General features: G+C 38.9%; 2 protein-coding genes across 5 annotated transcripts; both read right to left on the bottom strand.

Annotated features, from left to right (window-relative positions):
- Positions 1-873: 873 nt before the first annotated feature.
- LOC103723018 (THO complex subunit 4A-like) lies at positions 874-11,825 on the bottom strand. Of its 4 annotated transcripts, XR_003382838.2 has the most exons (7): positions 11,437-11,825; positions 11,180-11,326; positions 9,501-9,569; positions 9,232-9,416; positions 2,636-3,184; positions 1,426-2,431; positions 874-1,303 (listed from the first exon to the last, which is right to left on the bottom strand). XR_003382838.2 is itself a non-coding variant. In XM_026799947.2 (5 exons), exons 1-5 carry the CDS (start codon positions 11,596-11,598, stop codon positions 3,028-3,030), a joined length of 720 nt encoding a protein of 239 aa, XP_026655748.2. In that variant the 5' UTR covers positions 11,599-11,825; the 3' UTR covers positions 2,531-3,027. The 4 variants fall into 4 exon arrangements, 1 of the variants encoding a protein (XP_026655748.2); XR_003382837.2 differs by having other exon boundaries at positions 874-2,431; XR_003382839.2 differs by having other exon boundaries at positions 874-2,431; positions 2,713-3,184.
- A 2,371-nt stretch (positions 11,826-14,196) lies between these two features.
- Positions 14,197-21,138, bottom strand: LOC103723031 (ADP-ribosylation factor GTPase-activating protein AGD7-like). Its single transcript, XM_039133094.1, has 3 exons — positions 19,989-21,138; positions 17,154-17,231; positions 14,197-14,887 (listed from the first exon to the last, which is right to left on the bottom strand). The coding sequence occupies exons 1-3, from the start codon at positions 20,823-20,825 to the stop codon at positions 14,417-14,419; spliced, it is 1,386 nt and encodes a 461-aa protein (XP_038989022.1). The 5' UTR covers positions 20,826-21,138; the 3' UTR covers positions 14,197-14,416.
- Positions 21,139-22,298: the final 1,160 nt, after the last annotated feature.

The following is a 22,298-nucleotide window of genomic DNA, read 5'->3' as shown; positions in this document are numbered from 1 at the left end:
ATTGAGCCGAATTTTTTGGATTGGTCTGAATAGACTTTTTTAGCCGGTCAGTTACATTTTCGATTTTAAAAAATTAGTTTAAATTGGTTCGGTTCAAAAACTAAATCTAAACTGATTCGAATTGAACCGTGCACATCCCAAAGCAGTATGGTCAGCAGCGTTCACTCCTGCATGACAACGGGAAACGGTGCTGCGTTTAGCATTTGGAGATGCACCCTAGTTGTTAATCTTTATCACAGCCGGATTGAGTCCAATTTGGAGTCAAGTGAATTACATATCAGGTGCTATAGGTGTAGATGTTGGGCCATAATTGAGTCAGCTCTGCTCTACATCATGCATTTGGTATTGTAGACCTTGGCGCGCGCGCGCGTATAGGTTAGATCATGATCCACCAAATTCTGGGCATTGGCGTATTTGTATTTCAATTGTTTGTTTAACATGCGGGGAGACAAATTAGGAGCAAAAATTCCTTAGAAGAGGGACCAAGTTCATGATTCATAACGGATGGATTTTGTGAAACCTTTGTAGAAGCTCCGGCCGGTAAAAGATGACATAAGACAAAATTAAAAAATATATATAATAATTTATCTAAAAATATATATTAGCTTGCTAGATGGCTTAATTTATTAAATATTAATATGATATATACTGACTAAAAATATATTTAGAAATTAAAAGTAGATTTATCTAGAGGTCCGTATTTGATTACCATTGGGTGTGCCTATTTGATTCGGTTACTATTAAATAGCTTTTCTTATTTTTTTCTCAACTTTGGACGGGATTTACGAAATAAAACGTTTTATAATGTTGTTTCAATATCATTAATTTGTTGTACGGCTCCAAATAAAAAACCATTGACTCGTGAGAACATGAATCTCATTTCCATTCAGAAGCAATCCATGCAACCGTTGGTTGCTGAAAAGACATGAATAACTCTTGATCTTGCTTGACCAAGGCCATTCTAGTTTCATCAAGCCACATATAGAGGCTAGCATCAAGATATGACATCCAGATGGCACTTTCGAATAAAAGGTATGCACAAATACAGCTTGCCAGCAATAGCAAGCCAGATAGGCACCATCATCATCTACACTGCAAAGTTAAGCTTGTTGGCCATGTAGCAGAACTTGATCAAACTTTCCCACGGACCGTGCAGCAAAAATAATTGTTACGTTGAACTGCATTAAAATGCAGCGTCCAACATGTGATGTCGCTTGTGAGGCACACCAACTGCTGTGACACTGGCATGACATACAAGCACAGCATTCTTAAGGCAGCTGCGCAAGGAAGCCAATGATAACCTCTACAAGAAGTCAAAAAATAATCCCAAGGTAAATTGTTTAAGTTAGTTATTCATCCAGCCTGCAAATATTTCCTTTTCACCGCTATGATTACCAACTTCTAAAGTGGTGATAAGAGAAATACCATGAGATGATATACAATTCTTCCGGTTGAAATTGATCGCCATATTTTATACCATGAGATCTCAACTTCATTTCAGAGCTATCAGATACGACATGAAGGATCCAAGGTGCCACCCAATTAAACCTCATCTTCAGCACCAGTTCTCATGATAGCAGTGCCTAATGAAACAATGTGACCCTATGCCAGGGGCATATAAGCACCTTTGAGGCTTGAGCAATGACCAACTTGGCCAATGATCATTATATCAGTACTTCCAAAGCCATCACCTTCTACTTTATTCAACATCACAATCCCAAATACCAAAAACTCGAGCACAGCATTGATCACACGCTGCACAGATATCAGCGAGCATATGTTATATTGCAGGTATAATACCTTCAACAGTTCATGAGCAAGCAAAACCAAACATGGTTCTGCACCTCGACACCCTAAGGTCAGCCTCAGTTCGCAAGCATAGCCCACAAGCATCAACCTGCTTTCAGTTCACGCAATTCTAATGATATCAGATGCACCATCATGCATATTTTCAAAATTCGTGGGCACTGATCCTACAGCAAATCAACAGCAGCCAACAGAATTTTTGATTTATGCACCTGGACACCCTAACCTCTGCCTCAGTGGCCCACAAGCATCTACCAGATTTTAGTTGATGCACAATTCTAATGATATCTGATGCACCATCATGCATATTTCCAACATTCACAGGCACTGATGACTGTGAAATCAACAGCAGCCCACAGAATTTTTGGTTTAGGCACCTTGCCAACCTAAAGCCCAACAAGCACAGCCCACAAAATCAACCTGCTTTCAGTTGACGCGCAATTCTAATGGTATTTGATGCACCGTCAAGCATATTTTCAATAGTCATGGCGCTGATACTACCGTAGATCAACAGCAGCCCACGGATACTTTTGGTTTAGGTAGGTAAAGGAACCTCATACCATCAACTGAGTAGATGCTACTAAAGGAAAGCATTTGTCACTAAGGATTCTGCTATACAGCCTACCTGTAAAACAATACAATAATTTTTTTCAGGCTGCAGTTGCATGGAATAATAATATTATTATGCTTAAAGAAAGTGTTAGTGCTTAAGAGAAATAAAAAGTAAACAAAAACCATATTTACACTGTGACAATCATTTATCGAATGCATAATTCAGTAACATAATACAGCATTAGGCAGATAGATTATTAAGAAACAAGACCCATACCTTACACCAGTATGGGATGTGAAACAATTCAGAACGAGAAACTAGGACCGCATATTCTCAAAAGCACTGCAGCTTACCCTGTGCAGCTGACTTGAACAGTTTGCGCAACCAATACAAGATAGAATCCGAGCCGCATTACTGAGAGTGAGAAAAATGAAGCCAACCAAATGAAATGATCCTCAAGCACGGTCACCAGATGTCCACTTAATCCAAGTAGCATGTTGAAATCAAGAGCAGTAACAATAAGAAAATCAGAGCCCCATAAACCAGTGAAGTACTTTTAAGAGTACTATCTTCCCTTTCCTACAGCAGCATGGATGTAGAAAAACAAAAACTATTGGGCAGCACTGAGCAAGCAATTGGAGCACATAAAATCCAGATAAGAGGTGGTTTCAGTTGACTTGCATTGCTTCTGAATGGTACTTGTCCAAATCAGCATCAAGCTCTGCAGCAGAAATTGGTTCATTGCGGCCTTTACCTCGACCACGGCCCCTCCCCCTTCCACGGCCACCACCTCGTGGCTGTCCTATGGAGCCCCTTATTGGTGCACTGTTCCATTAGCATGCCAAAACAAGCAAAAGTTAGGATTTAAGACATAAACCCACTTCAATAGAAAAATCATTGAGAAACAAGGTGGCAGAATCGATCCAAAGCTTGGATTGAAAACATTTCAACTAACAAACAAAACAAAAGATAATCAATTTGGATATCTCATTATCTTTTGGAATCCAGTAAGACATGTCAGTGATGGATCAGAATTTACCAGAGACCAAAAAATCTCCTGTAAAAATTGCAGGAAAAGATGTTGTCAAGGTGCATTAGTGTAGTATCACAACAACAACATAGTTTACAAATGTCATGTCATGAATATTCAAGATCTTAGTCAAATGATGGCCCTCCTCAAACTCTATATGCTGTCGTTTGCAAGGCAAATTCAAGAAGAGAATTAAATGCAATGAATTACAGCATGTTGGTTAAGGATTTCTGCATGCCCATTTTTGTTTCTTAATTATCTCTCAGACACTGATTTTATTATGCATGATGAAGATTCCAAGTGTCCTCACAAACTCCTATAGAAGGATACAGCCTACCTTTCTATCCATACTATTTTCCAGTTTTTTAAAGTAAAATCACCTCATCATATGGAGCTTTTACTTCTCATACATAGATTGAAAAATAAACTGATATAAAAATATCATGTACGATTAAAAAATGTACATTCCGCTACAAGTGAGATCAACGCCAAAGCATTTCAGGACCAAATGAAGAGTAACTACTGGAAAGCCCTTTATAACAATAGTAAAATGTGAGGCATTTTACTAGTGAACTAGTTGCACATCAGTCAGATATCTAGTTCGATTGATTGGTCCGAGGCTATCGACAAACAAGATTTGTCTAAGTCACTTCGTTTCTTTTTGTCGAAGTCACTTCTTTATATGTAAATTCCCTGTGAAAAACCAGGAGAGATCTTAACTAGAAGTAGAATCATGAAGAGCATTGACAAAATTTAATGCAAAGCTGTACAGTTATTTTATCGTTCAAAGACCAAAGTGGCACAAGAAATGGTAAGGGTGGCACAAGGTATGTGTGCTAAGGGAATATTGAATGGTGAACTAGAATGAGTTCGACTCTGAAATTTAGTGATTCCTGCTTCTAAGAGAGCAATATGTCATTCTTTGTCATAGCAAGCACATCATCTTGCCGCATTAGAAACATGTTAATAAAGCATACAAAAATCAGAAACAGGGAACACTACACGGTGAAATTCTGAATGGCAACGTTTTCAGAAATTGGAAAAACATTTTGAGATGGGAGGCACAACTGAATCAATAGTACCATTTATTTATTTTCTCAAGTTTTAAATGTTGAAGAAAATCAATTGATACATAAAATTCCTAGCAGAAAGACGAGATTCAGGTGAAAGTCTGACCCATTCTACCACGAAAACACAGACTACCTTTTTTACACATTTCATTTTTCCCCTAAAAGTGTTAATTCCATGTCATCCTCTTCTTTTGATATTAATCAAGATGCCTTTCACTGCCTAGCAAACAAATCAAAGAACCAACAATCCATGATGGACATATGAAGGAACCTCCACCTATTAGAATCTTCAGAAAAGATGTAATTAATGAAAACATGTTTAGGATGGTGTTTTAACCAATGTCAAATTTTTGAGATTCTGAGTATCATAACCTATTCAAAATACCATAACCTTACTTCAACAATAAAAAAAAGGCATGCAATTTGAGAAAGTGGAAAATTTGTAAACCTAAAACACATACAAAAAAAATATAGCATATGCACTTGGATGCAAGGTTTTATTTCAGCCAATATATTAGTTTGTACTGGTATCAGCCACTCACCAATACAATAAAAACATCGGCCAGCATAATATCTGCTGCAATAAACCTATACACCTCAATGTATTAGCCAATATGATATCAGTATCCCTGCCAAGATTGTGTAGTTTTCGACTTAATAACTTAATCAGGTTTCCTTGTCAAAATGACAAGCATTTTTATTATATTTTGAAGGATTGGATCATCCACAACTTCAACCACCTCTTCCAAAAGGCAAAACATCATCCTCGCTAAATCATCCAAACTTAAATCAAACCTAACCGTAAATAGAGAAATATCTGCCCAAGAACTTTGGCATCAGAAGGGGGATAACAAAGTGATCTCGTACCCCATCTACCAAAGATATCAAAGGCACCATTTCAGCGCTTTAGAACATAGATAACATCCATGGCAATCTTATGGAGGGATTCCTCAAAAAAGTTGTAGATCATGTACTCCATCACGATTCACTCCACGATCTTGTGGCTTTTAACTCACAGATAAGATCTTAGTTGCCAGAACCGGGAGCAAGCGCATGGGAAGAGAACATTTCATCTTGAAGCGCTAAGCAGGAGCTGGTACAAGATTCCAGGAAGTTTTTGAAGCACACCCTAGGTATAAGATTCCTAACTTTGAGGATCATATTGCTAAGACACTTTGCTTGCTCTCACAGAGCAGATATCGGATAAATGATTCGAAACATTGTTGTCAAATAGCCTAGGCAACCGTAGACGATGGACCTGTCTGTAGCCGAAGCAATTAAGTGACAAAATTTGTACAGGATTTACAAAACAACCCATACTTCCATAAATTTCAATCAATGATTACAACTCACAAAATTCTCAATAAATTATCAACATACTTAAAACAAATAATCCTAATAAATCACAAGATCAAAAGTTCAAAACAAAAGGGAATACTGAAAGAATTAAAAGAAATTTTCCCCTGTTCTGCAGATTCAATCACTTAATGGACATCCATTTAAACTCATATAGCTATAATTTTGAGGCCTTGGAATAAGCAGTGTCAGCTGTCCGACCATGGAGAAGGAACAGCACTCCATGTGCAAAAAATAAACAAATAAACAAAACTAGGGAAAGTATTGAGTTATCCCAACACTTAGGACTTCTGTAATCTTCCCTCTCCAGTCAATCATTCCTCTTCTACATCACCACAAGCATTTGAGCCCCATTATTTCCATGCTCCCATTTACTCATGGTGAATATAATCAATTGCTTTGGTTCAAGAAATCATCAACTAATTCTAAACATTTTGTGCCCACTAAAGTTCATCGAACACAGGAAATAATCAAAAGAAGTGTGCAAGCAGAAAATAATAGCAGGAAATTATCGTCAGACTATAATAGATGATCAGACAACATTAGCATAATAGATAAGGAAATCATTGACAAATTTCTTAGGTAAATCGCTGATAGAAATGGAAGAAAGCAAATTAGATAAAAAGAAAGTAAGATACATGGGTGAGAGACCTAGCAGATATCAAAAATTCATCGCAAATGTTGGCACAGAGATGAAAAAAATGAATAGACAAAAGTTTCACAAAGGGAGATGCTGTGAAAAAGTGCATCTCGGATTTGATTTGAGAGAGATGCATGGGCCGAGATGTGGAAGCCTATATGGAAATCTCACTAGGCATCCGGCCACAAAGAGACGAGTCAGAACGAAAAGAAGAAACAAAGAAAGGAAAAAAAAAGGATTAGATGGAGAACAAAGAGAGCAGAGAGAACGTGAGAGAGAGAAACTTATCTCACTACTGGAATCCCCACAGGCTAGCGACTATCCACCAGGATGCCAGCGAGAGGGCAGTGAAGAGAACACAGCCATCCATGCCCTAGGTTGGATGAGCAAAGAGAACATGCACCCTGAGTTTCTCCTCCTTGAAGCTTGTTTGATGAGTCACCAATCCAGACCTAATTCTCTCGAACCAATTCAATTGGGCTGAGATAGGCGAGCGCCCAACTGGATTGGGTGAATTGGGCATCGCCCATTGCAGACACAATCAATTTGCTGGGCAAGCACCTAGGATCCAGGCAATCAGGCGAGCCTTGCATTGGTGTTGAAGGGGAGCCTAGGCACCTAGGTAGCTGCTTGTGGCTACATGTTAGACTTCTTCCTCCTTTCCTCTCTCCCTACCCTCACCCCTCATGGATCACAATTGGAGGATTTCAAACTCTCTCTTTAATAGGGTTTCTCACCCTGTATTTACCATGTATTGGCCAATCTTTCGATATTTACCAAAGTAAGTTCAACTCTAAAATCCCTCCAATTTTCCACCTCGGCGAGATAAATATGTCTAGGTTCATATTGGAATCTGGTAACTTATTCAGGTTGCTTTGAGAACTGAGATTCAAAACCTTAATGACGTAAAATTGTCATTCAGAGAATGTAACTTATATCAATTAACCTACTCAGATTGCTTTGACAACAGCGCTTCAAAACCTTAATGACGGTGTACGATTGTCATTCAGAGAATGTAACCATTATGGGATGCACCATGCGCTGGTCATCAATATGTTCTGATTTATCATCTTGAGCTAGGAAACATGAAAATTTGACTACATGTAAGAAGCAATTCTTCAATATCTCTGAGAAGATATGCTATGAGGGTTGCTTAATAGCATCTTGAATTAAGCAAAAAAAAAAAAAAAGAATTTTCTATGATTTACTCAGCCTACAATATCTGCGATAAATTCATTTAGTCTTTACACAGAAACAAATAAAAAAATAAAAACGTAAGCATGAAAATGTAAGCAATCATATACATACTCTTATAATTCGAATACTATAATATTTGGTCTCAAACATATGTTGTTCAATTGAAAAGAAAGGAAACAAGTTATTAGGCTACCTTAACTCTTATAATGCATGCACATGAACACGTATTCAAAATCGAAATCTTTTACCGAAAATATATGTACTACCTCTTATGACATTGTTCTTCAAGGAACCGTGAAATCCGAAGAAAATGAACTTATATATACGATTAGCAGTACTCGTGCAAGTGACTAGGAATAGCAACCTTCATTATAATCAGTATAGAGATAGCAACTGTGATAGTCAAACAGCACAAACTAATAATGAGTCTAAATGTGTTTTCATTTGAATGTTATAGAAAAATTAGACCATAAGCACATCATTTACATTTTTAATATCTCTTATGGGGAAACTTTAAAAATTAAAACACAAACTTACATGTAGATTACGAAACAGATGGTGGGAGAAAAACTCTGGAGAGTTAAAAGATTGATTAAATTATCTCTTTTTATCCAATAGATCAATAAAAGCATACTTTAGGATTAAAAAATGAGTAGTGAAAGGATACCATATGCTGTGCCAATATTTGTGCATATAAATGTTTCATTAATCATGTAAACATTCTGCATAATATGATTGTCAAGCTGGCAAAGGAGATGACAAGCTGAAGTATGTAGAGGCTGACCGGTTTTAAGCTTGGATACTAATTTATTATTCAACCACAAATTCAAGCATGGGCGCTAAGTTTGAAGCCTCTGCTATGCCTATGCATAAACAAGCTAATCTGTCGATCATTTAGGATTTTGCCATCTTGAACTTTTATGAGACCTTAGTTATGATCACTATCTGTTTTAACACGAGAAAATTAGGCACACATGGTGCTATTCTTTCAAAATTGCATGCATAAACCATTTTTAAATTTCAAAACTTGACTTAGAAACCTTTCATGTATTTTCTTTGTTGGCTGCCAGTATCACAATGATGGTTTCAGTAAAAAAAAAAATCAAGCTGGAATATAATAAGGTTTAAAAGCAAGCCTTCTCTATGATGATATGGCATTTAAGCAATTAAAAAGTGAGTAGTAATTGAAAAGAATTAAATATATTTGTGAGAATGCACACTAAAGCATGTAAGTATTGCAACATTTTTCATGACTATTGTGTATTCTGAAAAAACAAGCTGCACAAATAAAATTTCCTATTTTTTTAAAAAAAGTAACACTCAACTCAGAAAAGCAATGATAGTATTTTAAAATACTATAGAAACTGACATTTGTTAAGAGTTGAAGACAATATAGAAGGTCACTTTTTTTAGGGGCACTAGATGACATGCATGTCATACAGTTGTTCAGCAACGGCAGTTACCTATAATATATAAACTTAAAGCAAGAGGTGAACAACCAATCTCACAAACAATAAGCAACAATAAACAAAGAACTTATTAAATCGCAAGCATCTGATAAAGGGCAAAAATCTCAAACCTCTTAGAAACACCATTAGGTTTTCCATAGCTCCCATTTGAAACCTGAGACACAGCCGCTGGTGTCGGGATGTTTGTTCCTACAATCTCTATTTTCATTGGTTTGCCATCAAGTTGCACATTGTTGTATCTTTTTACAGCTGCTAAAGCATCTCCTCGCCTTGAGACGACAACTTCTGCTGTTCCCTTTAGGAACATTTTTTTTCCAAATATAAGGAAAAAGAAATGAAATATTATAACTAAATGCCAAGGCTGAGTTGAAGGAAATACCTTGGACCTTCCACTCCTATCATAATGAATTGAGTAGCGCTTCAGATCACCAACCTCTGAGAAGAGTTCCTAGACCAAATTAATCAAAATTTTAGACAACCAAACAGCCAAATTTTGACCAGTAAAAAAAAAAAACAAGGCCCAAATAAAGATTCCCCTCACTGTAAAATATAGATACAAGGAGTGTCTGAGAGATCGGATCAAAAACAAGCATCCAGCAGATTTTCATGAGGAATAAAAGATTATCCTAGGTAACTACAGGTGTTCCAATATCATGACAAGCTGGGATGGAAAGAGGTGACCTAAAGGCATGACAAACATGCAATAGAGCTTGCTTGCATACACCACCCTCAACTTCTTCCCAACATTTGAACACGTATTCTATTTTAAACGCAGCATGATTACACGTATAATTACACCATAATTCTGTTAACTATAAAGCAAGGAATCAAGCTGACAGGGGAATGTGTTTCTTAGCAGACATCTCCACTTCTGTGTAACAAACTAACGCAGTAGGTATCCAGGAACCATTCTCCATCTCTCATATAACATCCATCTTTTCAATGTTCATGGGAACAAAGGCCCCCCCTCACCCCGCCCCACGGCGCACACATGTCCTCCTTCAAAGTAGCTTAATCAGCCCATGGACAATTGCATGCATGATGAGGACTGGATGATGGTATCTTAAGGTGGATATTTCCAATCTACCAGAACCGCATAAGATGCCCAAGAAAAGAGATGTCCAATCCTCCCATCCTAATCTTATAATTGATATCTCTTGATTCCTATCCCTATAATGGTAGTTATAGAAACATATTTAGTTCTAAAATGGATCTTATATTGATGCATTTGACCATGCTAAGTGCAACACAGACTCAAATCTCAGGAGCAATGCAGGATACAGCTGGAAATTATTATGATCATTCAGACCCAAATCTCAGGAGCCAGCAGACTCGCTCACCAGATTCGGGGATTTTTTATCAATGTTGATTCTTGCAGAAGTTTTATAGTTTCTAGTTAAATATTTTTAGTGTGTTTCCTTTATTATTTGTATAAATTTCCTATTTACTTTAACAAAGCTAGTCAATATAAGGCAGCCTAGGGTTTAATTTGCAGCAGAGTTGTTTTGCTTAATCAATAGAATTTTCATAGAGTTTTCTTCCACTTTTCCTCTTCTTTGTTCCTCTCTCTCTCTCTCTCTCTCTCTCTCTCTCTCTCACACACACACACACACACACATGCGGGTTAGGGCTTTCGTTAGTTATTCACCGAATCTATGGCCAAGGCATATCTAAAAGTCCAAGTATTCAAGTCCTTAAGATATGTATCAAGTAATAAAAGGGTTTTCAACTTTTTGCTTATCCTGGGTGTTAAATTTTCTGGAGTGCTATCCTAGTTTATTATATTAAAGAAAATCCAAAGAACCACTAAAGAAAGTTATAGAACAGAACTATCTGGAATCTACCCACTATGTCGATTGTCATCAGCAAGATGCCAAGTTTCCATTAATAGGTAAACAAACGAAAGAGCGTAGAAAACCCTCTTCAAAAGCAACACACTGAACTTTTTTTGCCCAAAGAAGATCGAAAGAAAGACAAGAAAGAACAGTAGATCCTAAGAGTAGGATCACAAAGTTTCATAAATAAACCAAATCAAACAGAAAGGGTAGAGAAAACGACCTTGATATCCTCGTTCGAGACCCCGTAGTCCAAGTTGGAGATGTAGAGCTTGGTGCCCGTCTCTATAGCTGCTGGCTTAGCCACCGGCGCCGGATAACCCCTCATCTGGCCAGAATAAATATCATGCTGCCATGCCGAATCCGGAGCCTGGAATGAAGATCGAGTGAGAAACCTTAGATTCAAGAAGAGAAGGCCGCGAATCGAAATCTGGCGGAGATCGAGATATCCAGAGGGGACGGTGGAAACCCTACTCGTACCTTGCCGATCGAATAAGGGGCGGAGCGGTTCCTGGAGCGGGGGGGGAAGCGTCGGGCGGGGCCGGCGCCAGACCCTCGTCCCCGGCCGCGGAAATTTCCGGCGGAGGACGTCTTGTTCTTTTTGATCATTTCATCGAGAGACATGTCCAAGGCGCTCGACATGTCGGCGGGATCGAAAAGGGGGAGATGGGATCGGCGAGCTAGGTTTTCGAGGGGAGGATGGGATCAGCGGTGGATTTGGGAGGAGAGGAGATCGGGGGAACTAGGGTTTCGAGGAGAGAGGAAGGGGTTGGGGAGCGCGATGGGAGGGTAAGTGGGTAAGGGCCGGGGGATGAGAGTGGGAACCAGAAAGGGAGCGACTGCCTGGGGGAACCGAAACGGAGTGAATTAGACCGTGTTAAGAGTAACCAAGCGAACATATTTTACATAAATTTATTCGTTCTCGTCGACATCAAAGATGTCGTGCAGCTGGCTCTCACGTGATTAATTTTTATTCATTAAACTTTATTAGCTATTTATTTATTAATATTTAGATAATCAGTTATTTAATTGCATGCGCATGCTTGGACTTGCTGTTCATACAATTTTACTGATTCGAACATGCACTGTACTTATTTTCTGTAGACTAAAGTACACAAATTAGCATGTAACTCACATGATCCATAAGGTATGTTTTCTTTTTCTTAATTATTTTTAAAATATAACATAGCAATATACTAAATTATAATAAATCAGAGTGTTTGGTAGACAAATTTTTTACATATTAAACAATAAATTTTAATAATAATTTTTATTATTAATGTTTACTGATACCCCCTTCCATATGATGGCTCTCTACAAATTAAGCCCTCATAGATAAACTCTCATTATTAATAGCATCGTAATTAAAACTAACCTCACATGATGTGTGAGGTACGGTTTTTATCCCGTTTTTCAAATATTTTTGAAAAACTAATATGGAAGATACCTATTTTTTTTTGCTCCTTGCAACATATTAAATACTAAAGTTTAATGATGATTGAGCTAAAATTTTTGTCATTAATATTAATGTCACTAATACCAAAGACCATAAGATGAATGACTCTGCATAAGTTAAGCCTTTCCTAAGAAACCCCCATCATTCATACCATCATCATTAATATATGCAAGGTGCAATTATTGCTCCTTTTTCACGATATTTCTAAAATTTAATGTAACACTGCAACAAATCATATTGTCATTAATATTAGTAAATATTGGTCTCTCACAATAAGCAATATATATTTTTTTTCTCTATTCTTTATTATTCTTAAAATGTAATGAATAAGGCAAGAAAACGTAGCACATAGACACTCGCTCCTTCATGGAATCAACACCCACTCCCTTATTGTGCTATTTTTTCTCCTTTGTCCCGAACACTCATTATCCAACAACACCACTTTCTCCTTTGGCCGGCAGGATGGCGGAGCACCGCGGCGTGAGAGTCATGCTGCGCCCCTCCCCGATAAGAGCGCCGACGACAGCTACACCTTTTCCACCGCCGTCATGGACCGCGAGCTTGAAATGGTTATTCGTTCAACAAATCTCTGTTCTTAATCGTATGTATGTGACTACGCGTCAAGCAACATATTGGTGGGGAATCTGATGCTTGCTGTTCTGGGTGGCAGGAGCTGGACGAGGCGGCGGTGGCGGTGTTCCGGGGGCGGACTGATGGGACAGCGAGGTACGAGGAGACGCCGGTGGGGAATGTTTTGGAGGCAGCGCTGGCGATCGCGAGGAGCGGAGCGCACGAGCTAATAGTGATGGGGAAGGGGCGGCTCCCGTAGCCGATGGTAGCGGAGCTGGCCGAGCGGCAGGCGGAGCATCAGGAGCAGGGGCCCATCGGGGACGCGCCGGCGTCGTCGAGCCACGGGGTGGTGTCATATATTCTAGTGATCCAGCAGCACGACGTGGACCACTCGGAGGAGACACCTGTCGCCATGGTCCTCCAAGGTAGCGATGGAACCGTTGTTGACGTGGATGCCGGCAACACCCACGAAGCCGCTGAAAGTAGAAAACACGATAAGCAAGAGGATCTTCCACACAGTTTTTTACAGCTTCCATGTGACTCCAAAACTTGAACAAATTAACCTCTTTGTTAAGAAACCAGAAGGCTTGTTATAAAAACAATATCACAAATAATTTCAATATAGTGCATAAACAAGAAAAATTAAATGATTGCAGCATGCCGAGAGAGACGCTATATGCCATTGTTGCAGTTCCATTGCTCAGATGCATGACATTCAATGGCACCTCATCAAGCATTCAAGCAACAAAAACTTCGGCCTGATTCCAACGTCTGCCAGCATTACTCAGCTCACCTGCTGCGAGCCAACCCCAAGCCGTGCATGGTGGGTTGGGTCAAAATGGCGCAATATTCGGAAGACCTAACTCATAGATATCATAGGAATAAAACAGGCCTCTCTCCATGAACAAACAAAATTCTCGGTTAAAACAGGCATCAAGCAATGCAGGCTGATCCTTGTACCACCTATGTGAGGTAACCAACAAAATATGAACAAACTTATCATAACCAAATTTAATCGTGGCCACTCTGTTTTGACTCTTCAAAACTCATCGAACAACCAGTCGATGCGTAAAATCACACTGCTTATGCTGCAGATTAAAAACTAATAACTGGCTCCAAAATGCCCTCTGCTGAAAAGCAGTTAAGCTCAAATGAATGGCATGACTTTTAATTGGCAACCGTACAAAGTTCAAACAATACTTAGACACACACAATTATCAAATGGCAAAATAAGAGCAAGCATCATAGATATAGTTGATTGTCACAGATGCAAAAATAAAGTACAAAGTACAAGTATTCAGATGACTTCGTACAAAAGAAATGAAATTATTGGGAACCCAAAGCTATCAACATTATAAACTAGCATAAACACACAAGTTTCTCCACATTTTGATATTATAAAAGGAAAAAAGAGATCTGACAAGCTGGCCAACCTTAAAGGAAGCCGCTCTCAGTCCACAAAGAACCAGATTTGCCATTGTGGTTGACACCCTTGTTGGATGGGCTGTAACTGTAATTATCATAGCCATCATCTTTCACATCATCCCACCCTGCCCAGCTTTCACTATTTTGGGTCCCTTTCTCAGGCTCTTGTTTCTTTTCTTTCTCATCCCAGTCATCCCAAGAGCTGACAGAATTGTAACGTTTGAAGGAATTCCCTTCGGAGGAATTGAAGCCCTTATCCTGTCCAAAATCTTGATAGTGCCCATTTTTCTCGCTCTCCTTTCTTTGCCAATCATCCCCGTTCCAGTTGATCCCTTCCTTGGTGTACTCATCGACTTTTTGTGATGCCATTGCCATAACACCTTTCATGATTCCCCATGTCTTCTGCCCAACTTCAGTGGTCTTCATAGTTACTACACTTACAGTTTCATTCACTTTCTGATCATAACCTCCCTCCTTCACCTGTAGTTTAAAGCATCCAATATCAGATATCAAACAGTGGTAATAAAAGGATTTGATGGATGATTGTAATTTGAAAAACGATCCCATTAAATTCTTCGAAGGTCATTTTTAAGAGTATGAGTATTATAAACAATAATTGTTTCGGATCTTTCAAGCATACATGTAACAATCAGTTACCAATCAACAGTAAATTTACAACATCTCCACTAGATGGAGATAATTACTAGACCTTGGCAGCAAAAAGAACCTTGTGCAATTTACATCGTACAGTACTAACACCTGATCAGGACATAAAATTTGAAAGCCAAAGTGTTGTCAATCAAATGATAGCACACAAAATTTTAAAGCTTGAATAAGAGATGGATGACTGTGATATATGAGTTAATAATAGGAACAACAATGTGTTCCACTTGTAAAAAATATTGTAGTTTACATCCACAAAAACTAAAATTAGCACAGAAATGCTACGCAACTTCCCTCTCAAATTAGAGACACATATCTTAGCCTTAGAGATTCCTAGCAACTTCTGACATTTTCGGAACTCCAGAAACAGAAGGCACCTTTCAAGGGATACCCAGAATGAGGTAAAAGACTGTACCAAACTATCTTGCAACAATCAACAAGAGTTAGTCTTATGTATCAGTAGCACTTCCATTGCCAGTTGTGCACAAAGGCACCATGCACTGCACAGAAGTTCTAGTCAATAAACATTGATATAAAGTTGGAAGTAACAATGTTGCCTTGGTGTAGTATTGGCTCATGACAGGCACACTACAGATAGGTAATTGTAACAGGCATGGTAGATGAGGGTTACAAGGAAACAGATAATCAGTGACATTGAGCTAGGTAGAAGTAAATTGTGTTGGAGAGTCATTCGCATCTTCTTTCCTTTTTCAAAGCAGAAGACAAGATTACAAAAATAAAACACACTAAACAGAAGCCCTGTCACATAAATTAGGTCAACGACAAGTATCTTACTCTGCTATCATTTCCTATCCAAGCCCCACCTCCTAATTGGAGAATCTTCAAACCATTATAGACTACTGGATCTAAACCTGCTTGAATCTCCCCATCCTCTTTCTCAACTTCATAAAGAGTACAATTTAAATTCAATAGCCTCAGTTGGTTGGGACATCTCTGTTTTGTACTGCCTAAATGATGTACTTGTGTATGAGCTAAGCTATCATAAACATAAATTATTTTCTCAAGATAAGCTTCCTGTGTCACTATGAAATGGAACAGATCAGGCATATAGCATCTAGAAAGCACTTCTTTTTTATGGCCCTATATTCTAATCAAGATATGTTTTACCAATTAAAGCTACAACTTCAGGAAACAACAACAATCAACATATGTCCAAACCATCTGGGTTGGCTTTATGAATCCCAATTTGCTAATTATTCTAATACAGCATTCCCAATATATTTATTTACCACTGCTGGCTACCACTACGTGAAATTAGTATAAAGTGGTAAAATACTTACCAGATGACTAAGCCTTTTGTACAAAATTATGGATAACTATTTCACAAACTCATATGAATGTCCCAAAAAAATAATAATAATGGCAATATTCACCTGAAGATTAATGAGTAAGAAAGTGAAAGGCCAGATGATAGGCTACAAAACATATCAATAAATGATCTGTTGTATTTAGTAACATCAGAAATTTCAAAGCAAAATTTATAGGAACAAGCTTACTGAAAGAGCTTGAGTCTTGATTTCAAGCAAGCTTTCCTCCTGAAGACAGAGTTTTGGGTGAGCTAGCAAAGAAAGTCAGTTCTGGGTACCGGTCCAAACCAGTACCAATAGGTATGAAGTAACCCTTACTTATTAATGATTGATTCGGACATTTATTTGATTTATGATATCAACTGAATCAAATAAATGGTGAGAGTCAATTCTGGGATTCAGAACTACGAAAGTAAGAGGTCGGAAATCTTAGTATCCAAAGGTTCCTAAAGGACACTCCAAGGCTGCTTTCAAGCGCAAGCGCCTTGGGTTGGATGCATAAAAGGAGACATGTTCTAATTTTATTATCATTTTTTCTCATTGACTTCTAAAGTATGCCTCAGATATAAAAAGACCATCAATATAGTGAAAAAAAATTCAGCAGCATAAAATTCAAAATCTAATCGAAGGTTTCTTCACTATCACCAACCAGAAATACATGTTAAACACTAATGAAATTTAGCAGTGCCTGAGCTAAATATCAAATATTTATGATACCTAAAAACTGCTGAAATACCAATAGAAATGAAAGATACCTTGGAAGTCAGATCCTTCGTGCTTGCTTGGACAACATTGGCAGCAGACGCTGCAAACAGGGACAGACGACCAAGACCCTAACAAAATAAATAAGAACATGGTAATTTAAATAGTGCATAAGATGTGCAGCAACAACCAGTATAGGGCTCACTATGTACAGAAGAAGAGAAAAAGATTCATGGTGATCAAAAAAGGAGATTTCCAAGAAGGTAAAAACACCCCTTCACTTTTTACGTAAATATAGTTTATTAGCAATTGAAGACCAAACAATTGAACAAAACAAGGATCCAGTAATATAATCAAACTTAAAAAAGGCATTCTAGTGCACGAGGCTCCCGTTACTGCAAGGTCTAGAGAGGGTTAGATATACACAGTCTTATCCCCGGCTGTGGAGAGGTGTTTCAAACCCATGACACCCAAGTCAAAGAAAGCAACCTTACCGTAGAAACAAAGCCTGTCCTCTAGAGCAATACGATCAAACTTAATAGCACAAAACAATTTAGAATGCAACATGTAAGTACAAGATAGAACTGTTCAGATCTGCAATCTATGTTTGAAACACCCGCATTGAGCCATGAAGTCTCTAGAAATAGTGAATCAATTAACAAGATGTATCAACCAAAGGACCAAAATACAGTGTTAAATTAAGATGATGGCAATAATAATGGCTCTTGTTTGGTAAACAGCAGACACTGAAGCTACATAAGTACATATGTAAATACATGAATGCCATAATTAAGAATGCATATATTAAACCATATAACATGCATGTGCATAAATATCTACAAACAAACATGTCTACATGTGTATATGTACAAGTCCACAAAATATCGACCAAGCACCTATTTGCATGTGCATCCAAGCATGCCCAAAGAAACACACAGGGAGAAAGAAGGGATGGGGCAGGCAGAGAGAAGATAGATAGAGAGAGAGAGAGAGAGGAGAAAGTTGAATTGAACTCCTATTTACATAATATAAACCACAAATTAGAAGTCCACAACCCAGGACAGATCATCTAAATTATGATTACGGAATATGATCACTTTTTAGAATATTTGAAATGCCTATTAGTTAATTATTGATTCCAAGTAGTAGAATTTGACCTCAAATTCTTGTCAGAATTTTGGAGCACAGCCACTGCACCCCTGCCTTTATTTTTCTTTTGCCTCTTATTAGCCCTCTTTCATTTTCTTTTTTTATGGGTATTACTTTCTTCTTCTTTCTTCTCCCATCTTTGTTCTTCATTCTCTCATTCACTTCCCTTTCTCTTCCCCCTTCTTTCCTTGCTCATTTCCTTGTTAATAACTTCTTCTTTCTATCCCAACAGATAGTAAAATTAGAAAGCCTATGAACTCATCATGCATCAATAGGCCAGCAATATCAAGTAGTTTTCTAATAAATAATAAGAGGAGGTCATTTGTAAACAGCAACATTTTTTGGTACTAGCAAGAAAGTGAAAGAAACCTTTTCTCCAGCATATAGGCTAATATTAACAAATATCCATGGTATTTTTCGATTGAAACTTGATGAAAACTTTTCAAAATGTAATGCTCCCTCTCATTGTTAGGTGATCGAGCACATGTCTTTAGATATTTAGTGCAGTAGTTACAACTTGTCTTTTTTCTTAAGAAAAGCTGGATCTCACCAACTGATAATAAGTTCAGTTTAGCAATATCTGAAAGGAACTCTGGAACTTGATTTGTTAGACAATTATACAAAAATAGAGATATGTTGAACATTTTAAAAAAGAAGAAATCTAAAGGAATTTTGGACATTTTAGAAAGATGATGAACGAAAAATCTACACTTCTTAATCCCATTATAGAAGGTACATAGATAAACATAGATCCTTTATTCCTAGTGTCTTAAAAGAAAGAAGAGCCAACACCGAAAAAAGCTTGAGGAGCATGTATTGCTTTTAGATTGGTCAGGAGCCCCCCTACCCAACAATTGGCCTCCAAGCTAAACGTAATCTACATTTTGTACTTGGATATTTTTGGGTTTGGCAAAGTGATAGATGATCACAATGGCCAGATGCTGTCAGAGGCTTGTAGATTAATTGGCTCAGCTACATATGACACTGCAGAAGCATGAATTCTCATTGACATGCCAAAAAGATTACTTTTTGTTTCAATTATGTTCTCTACATCTAGTACTAGGACATTGTCAGGTTTGGCAGATTGTTAGATGATCACAATGGCCGCATCCTTTGTGAGGCTTGGAGGTTAGCTGGATTGGTTATGTATAATAATGCAGAAGCATGAGTTGACATTAATGTTCCAAAATTATGCCTCTGGTGGAAGGCCTTCTAGCTACCAATATTGCTAGAGAAGGCGGCACATCTTTCATCCATATATATCACAATATGCCTCGCTACGGGAGGTGAAAAGGTTTTCCTCCATATAGAAATCCTGATTTCCCTTTGCAATCGATGCTTGTACCTTTTCAAACCTCAGTTCTGACAGCCTTCCTACAATATGTTATAGAAATCTGCTCCAATTATTGAAAATATAAAAACAGGTAGCAGACATTAACCCCAGAGAAAGGAACATGAGCAGCGACTTTCCGCACATGCTTAACAATTTATATATTAATTATTTAAGTTTCACAGGTTAATAAGCATAACATTTTTCTAATCAAATGTAGTTATTCCAACAATGTCAAGCTGGCTCTCAAGGAACTTGCAGACAAAATAAATAAATACCATAAAATGTGGAAAAAAAATGTAATAGCCATAAATAGCCATAAAAAAGTATTAAAATGCCAAGATGTATGCAAGATTTATCATCGCTTCACTATCTATCAAGCAAAAGACAAAAGTGCGCGTCACTTCACCTGAGAAACCACGGAAACCGTATCCCGAAGCACATCTCCCTGCGGATTGTTGCGTCGAGCAGACGGCGGCGGCGTCGATCCAAAACCCACATACTTTCCCCCCTGAGATGGCGGGATCCCCTCGGACCTCGACTCGTTCTCGGCTATCTTCCTCGCAAAGAAGCTCTCCTTGTTCGCGGCCGACGCCTCCAGCTGCACCCTCGTGTAGATATCCTCCGTCGATCTAGATCTCGACGGCTGCGCTCCTCGCCCGCCTCCGCCGCCGCCGCTCCCCCCAGCCCTAAGATCGCCCACCGACTGGTTCCGCCGGATGTCCGACGACGACCGGAAGTCGTCGCCGTCCCAGCTATCCCACCCTCCATTATTCGCCGCCGATAAACCGGAGCCGCCACCGATTGGGGGCTTCTTTGTCCCAGTGGCCCGGCAGCCGCCGCCGGTCGTGAGCGTTTCTTTGACGACGGGCGGGTCCCGCCAGGGGCGGCCCTCGGCGAGGGCCTGGATGCGATCGCGGTAGACGGCGGCGGCCTTGGTGTTGTACTTGGCGGGGATGTCGGTCTCCTTGAGAACACCGTACTGGGCGAGGAAACCGTTGAGGCGGTCGTTACCGCCGGCCTCCATCTTCTTGAGCTGGATCTCGGACCAGGAGTCCATGGTGACTGAGCGGACGAAGCTGATGTGGACGCCGAGGCCGCGGTGCTTGCCGGAGCACTCGAGGCACATGAAGACGCCGTAGGAGACGGAGGCCCACTGCGGGTTCTTCTGGGCGCAGTCCACACACGTCTTGTTCCCCGGCTGGGCCTGAAGCTCACGGAGCCGCCGCGACGCCATCGCCGCCATCCCGATCAGCCGGATCTGGATCTCCGAATCTAAGAAGATAATAAACGGATCCTAAGATGGGAACCAGGGAAGCAGAAAAGGAAACAATCACAACTTCTGGGTCAAGGAATTGGAGATCATTCCCATCGATTTCGGGAGCAAGATTGGGAAAGAAAGGGCAGAGACAGAAAGGGAGGGAGGGAAGGAGGGAGGGGGGGAGAGAGAGAAAGAGAGGAGGCTGAGGGGGTGGAGTTGGAGAGCGGGCCTCCTCTTCTTCCTTCTCGTCTCGGGGGGAGTAAAAACGTTCTTTTTGAAGGGGGTGTGGTGGTAATCGGGGTGTCGCCGACACGGAACAGGTTATAAATGGGGAAAACGTTCTGCTCGGATCGCGGTGTGAATACTTGGATAGATTTCCAAAAATGCCCCTGGAATTACGGAATTAAGTGGAGCCACTTGGGCTCTTTGGGGGCCGTGAGTGGAGATCTCACGCAGACTGGGCGGCGATCGGCGATCAGTGTCGAAGTGGGCGGTGAGATGGCCATTAGTGGAGTGTGACAGCTGGGCTTTCTCGAGTTTTTCTTTTTCCACAGTGCAAGAGACCCCGGTTGGTGAGATCCGTCTAGACCTCACATGCCCTACAATTGGCATTGCTTCCGGCACTTGTCGTAGAAACGGTTTCTTTTTTAGTCTAATTATGTTGTCCCTGAATTTTATTTTTTCTAATTTCTTTTTTTAACAACAGTGACCTAAGCCCCTTCGCAATGATATTATTTTTTTTTAACACATACTTTCCTAAATATTAAAATTTACATAAATATTCTTTCAAAATTAATATTTACATCTATATCATCATCAAACATTTATTTTTATAAGTATACTTTTTTTTTCTTTTTATATATCTACCCATACCATCTAACATCGTTAAAAAGTTAGTAATTTAAAACCAAAATAATGAAAATGCCAAGGTAAACATATAAAAAGAAATATTTATAAAAGTATGTATGCAAATAATAATTTTAGAGGATATTCATGCAATTTCATATATTTAGAAGGATATACACGCAAAAAAAATCATATATTTTTGTATAAATACCCTTCTAAATATTGGAACTTGTATGAATATCCTCCAAATTGATATTTACATGCATGCTCTCACAAAATACTAATTTTATATGAGTACATTTAACATAGGATTGAGCTAACGTGATTAGCCAAAATCATATTTATTTAAATTAAAAATTAATTAAAATTATGAAAGGATCTTTTTATTTCTGAAGTGGGTAACAGGTTAATAGGTCTCAATGGAAACTAATATCTCTACCTCTTTTGAGAAATCTTCTGATCTCTCACAACCCTCTCTTTCATTTCTTCATCTAGAATCAAAACTATTCCCTTGACTCCCTTCTCCACCATAGACAGCCCTTCATTATATTTTTTTTTTTTACATGAAGATAGTTAGGTCCTTCCTTTGGCTTTATGAATTATTTAAAGAAA

Source organism: Phoenix dactylifera, chromosome 13 (genome assembly GCF_009389715.1).
Source record: "Phoenix dactylifera cultivar Barhee BC4 chromosome 13, palm_55x_up_171113_PBpolish2nd_filt_p, whole genome shotgun sequence".
Classification (NCBI taxonomy): domain Eukaryota; kingdom Viridiplantae; phylum Streptophyta; class Magnoliopsida; order Arecales; family Arecaceae; genus Phoenix; species Phoenix dactylifera.
The sequence above is the reverse complement of the archived record's forward strand: the minus strand, read 5'-3'. Positions and strand labels throughout refer to the sequence as shown.

What these genes read in the sequence shown, in the direction of transcription:
- LOC103723031 (XM_039133094.1), bottom strand. Translation starts at nt 20,825, where the DNA reads ATGGCGGCGATGGCGTCGCGGCGGCTCCGTGAGCTTCAGGCCCAGCCG. An exon ending in CGGTTTCCGTGGTTTCTCAG is followed by an intron (nt 17,232 to 19,988) that starts GTGAAGTGACGC and finishes TTATTTTGTTAG; the next exon opens with GGTCTTGGTCGTCTGTCCCT. An exon ending in CGAAGGATCTGACTTCCAAG is followed by an intron (nt 14,888 to 17,153) that starts GTATCTTTCATT and finishes TTTAAACTACAG; the next exon opens with GTGAAGGAGGGAGGTTATGA.
- LOC103723018 (XM_026799947.2), bottom strand. Translation starts at nt 11,598, where the DNA reads ATGTCGAGCGCCTTGGACATGTCTCTCGATGAAATGATCAAAAAGAAC. An exon ending in TCTCGAACGAGGATATCAAG is followed by an intron (nt 9,570 to 11,179) that starts GTCGTTTTCTCT and finishes AATTTGGTCTAG; the next exon opens with GAACTCTTCTCAGAGGTTGG. An exon ending in ATAGGAGTGGAAGGTCCAAG is followed by an intron (nt 9,417 to 9,500) that starts GTATTTCCTTCA and finishes ATGTTCCTAAAG; the next exon opens with GGAACAGCAGAAGTTGTCGT.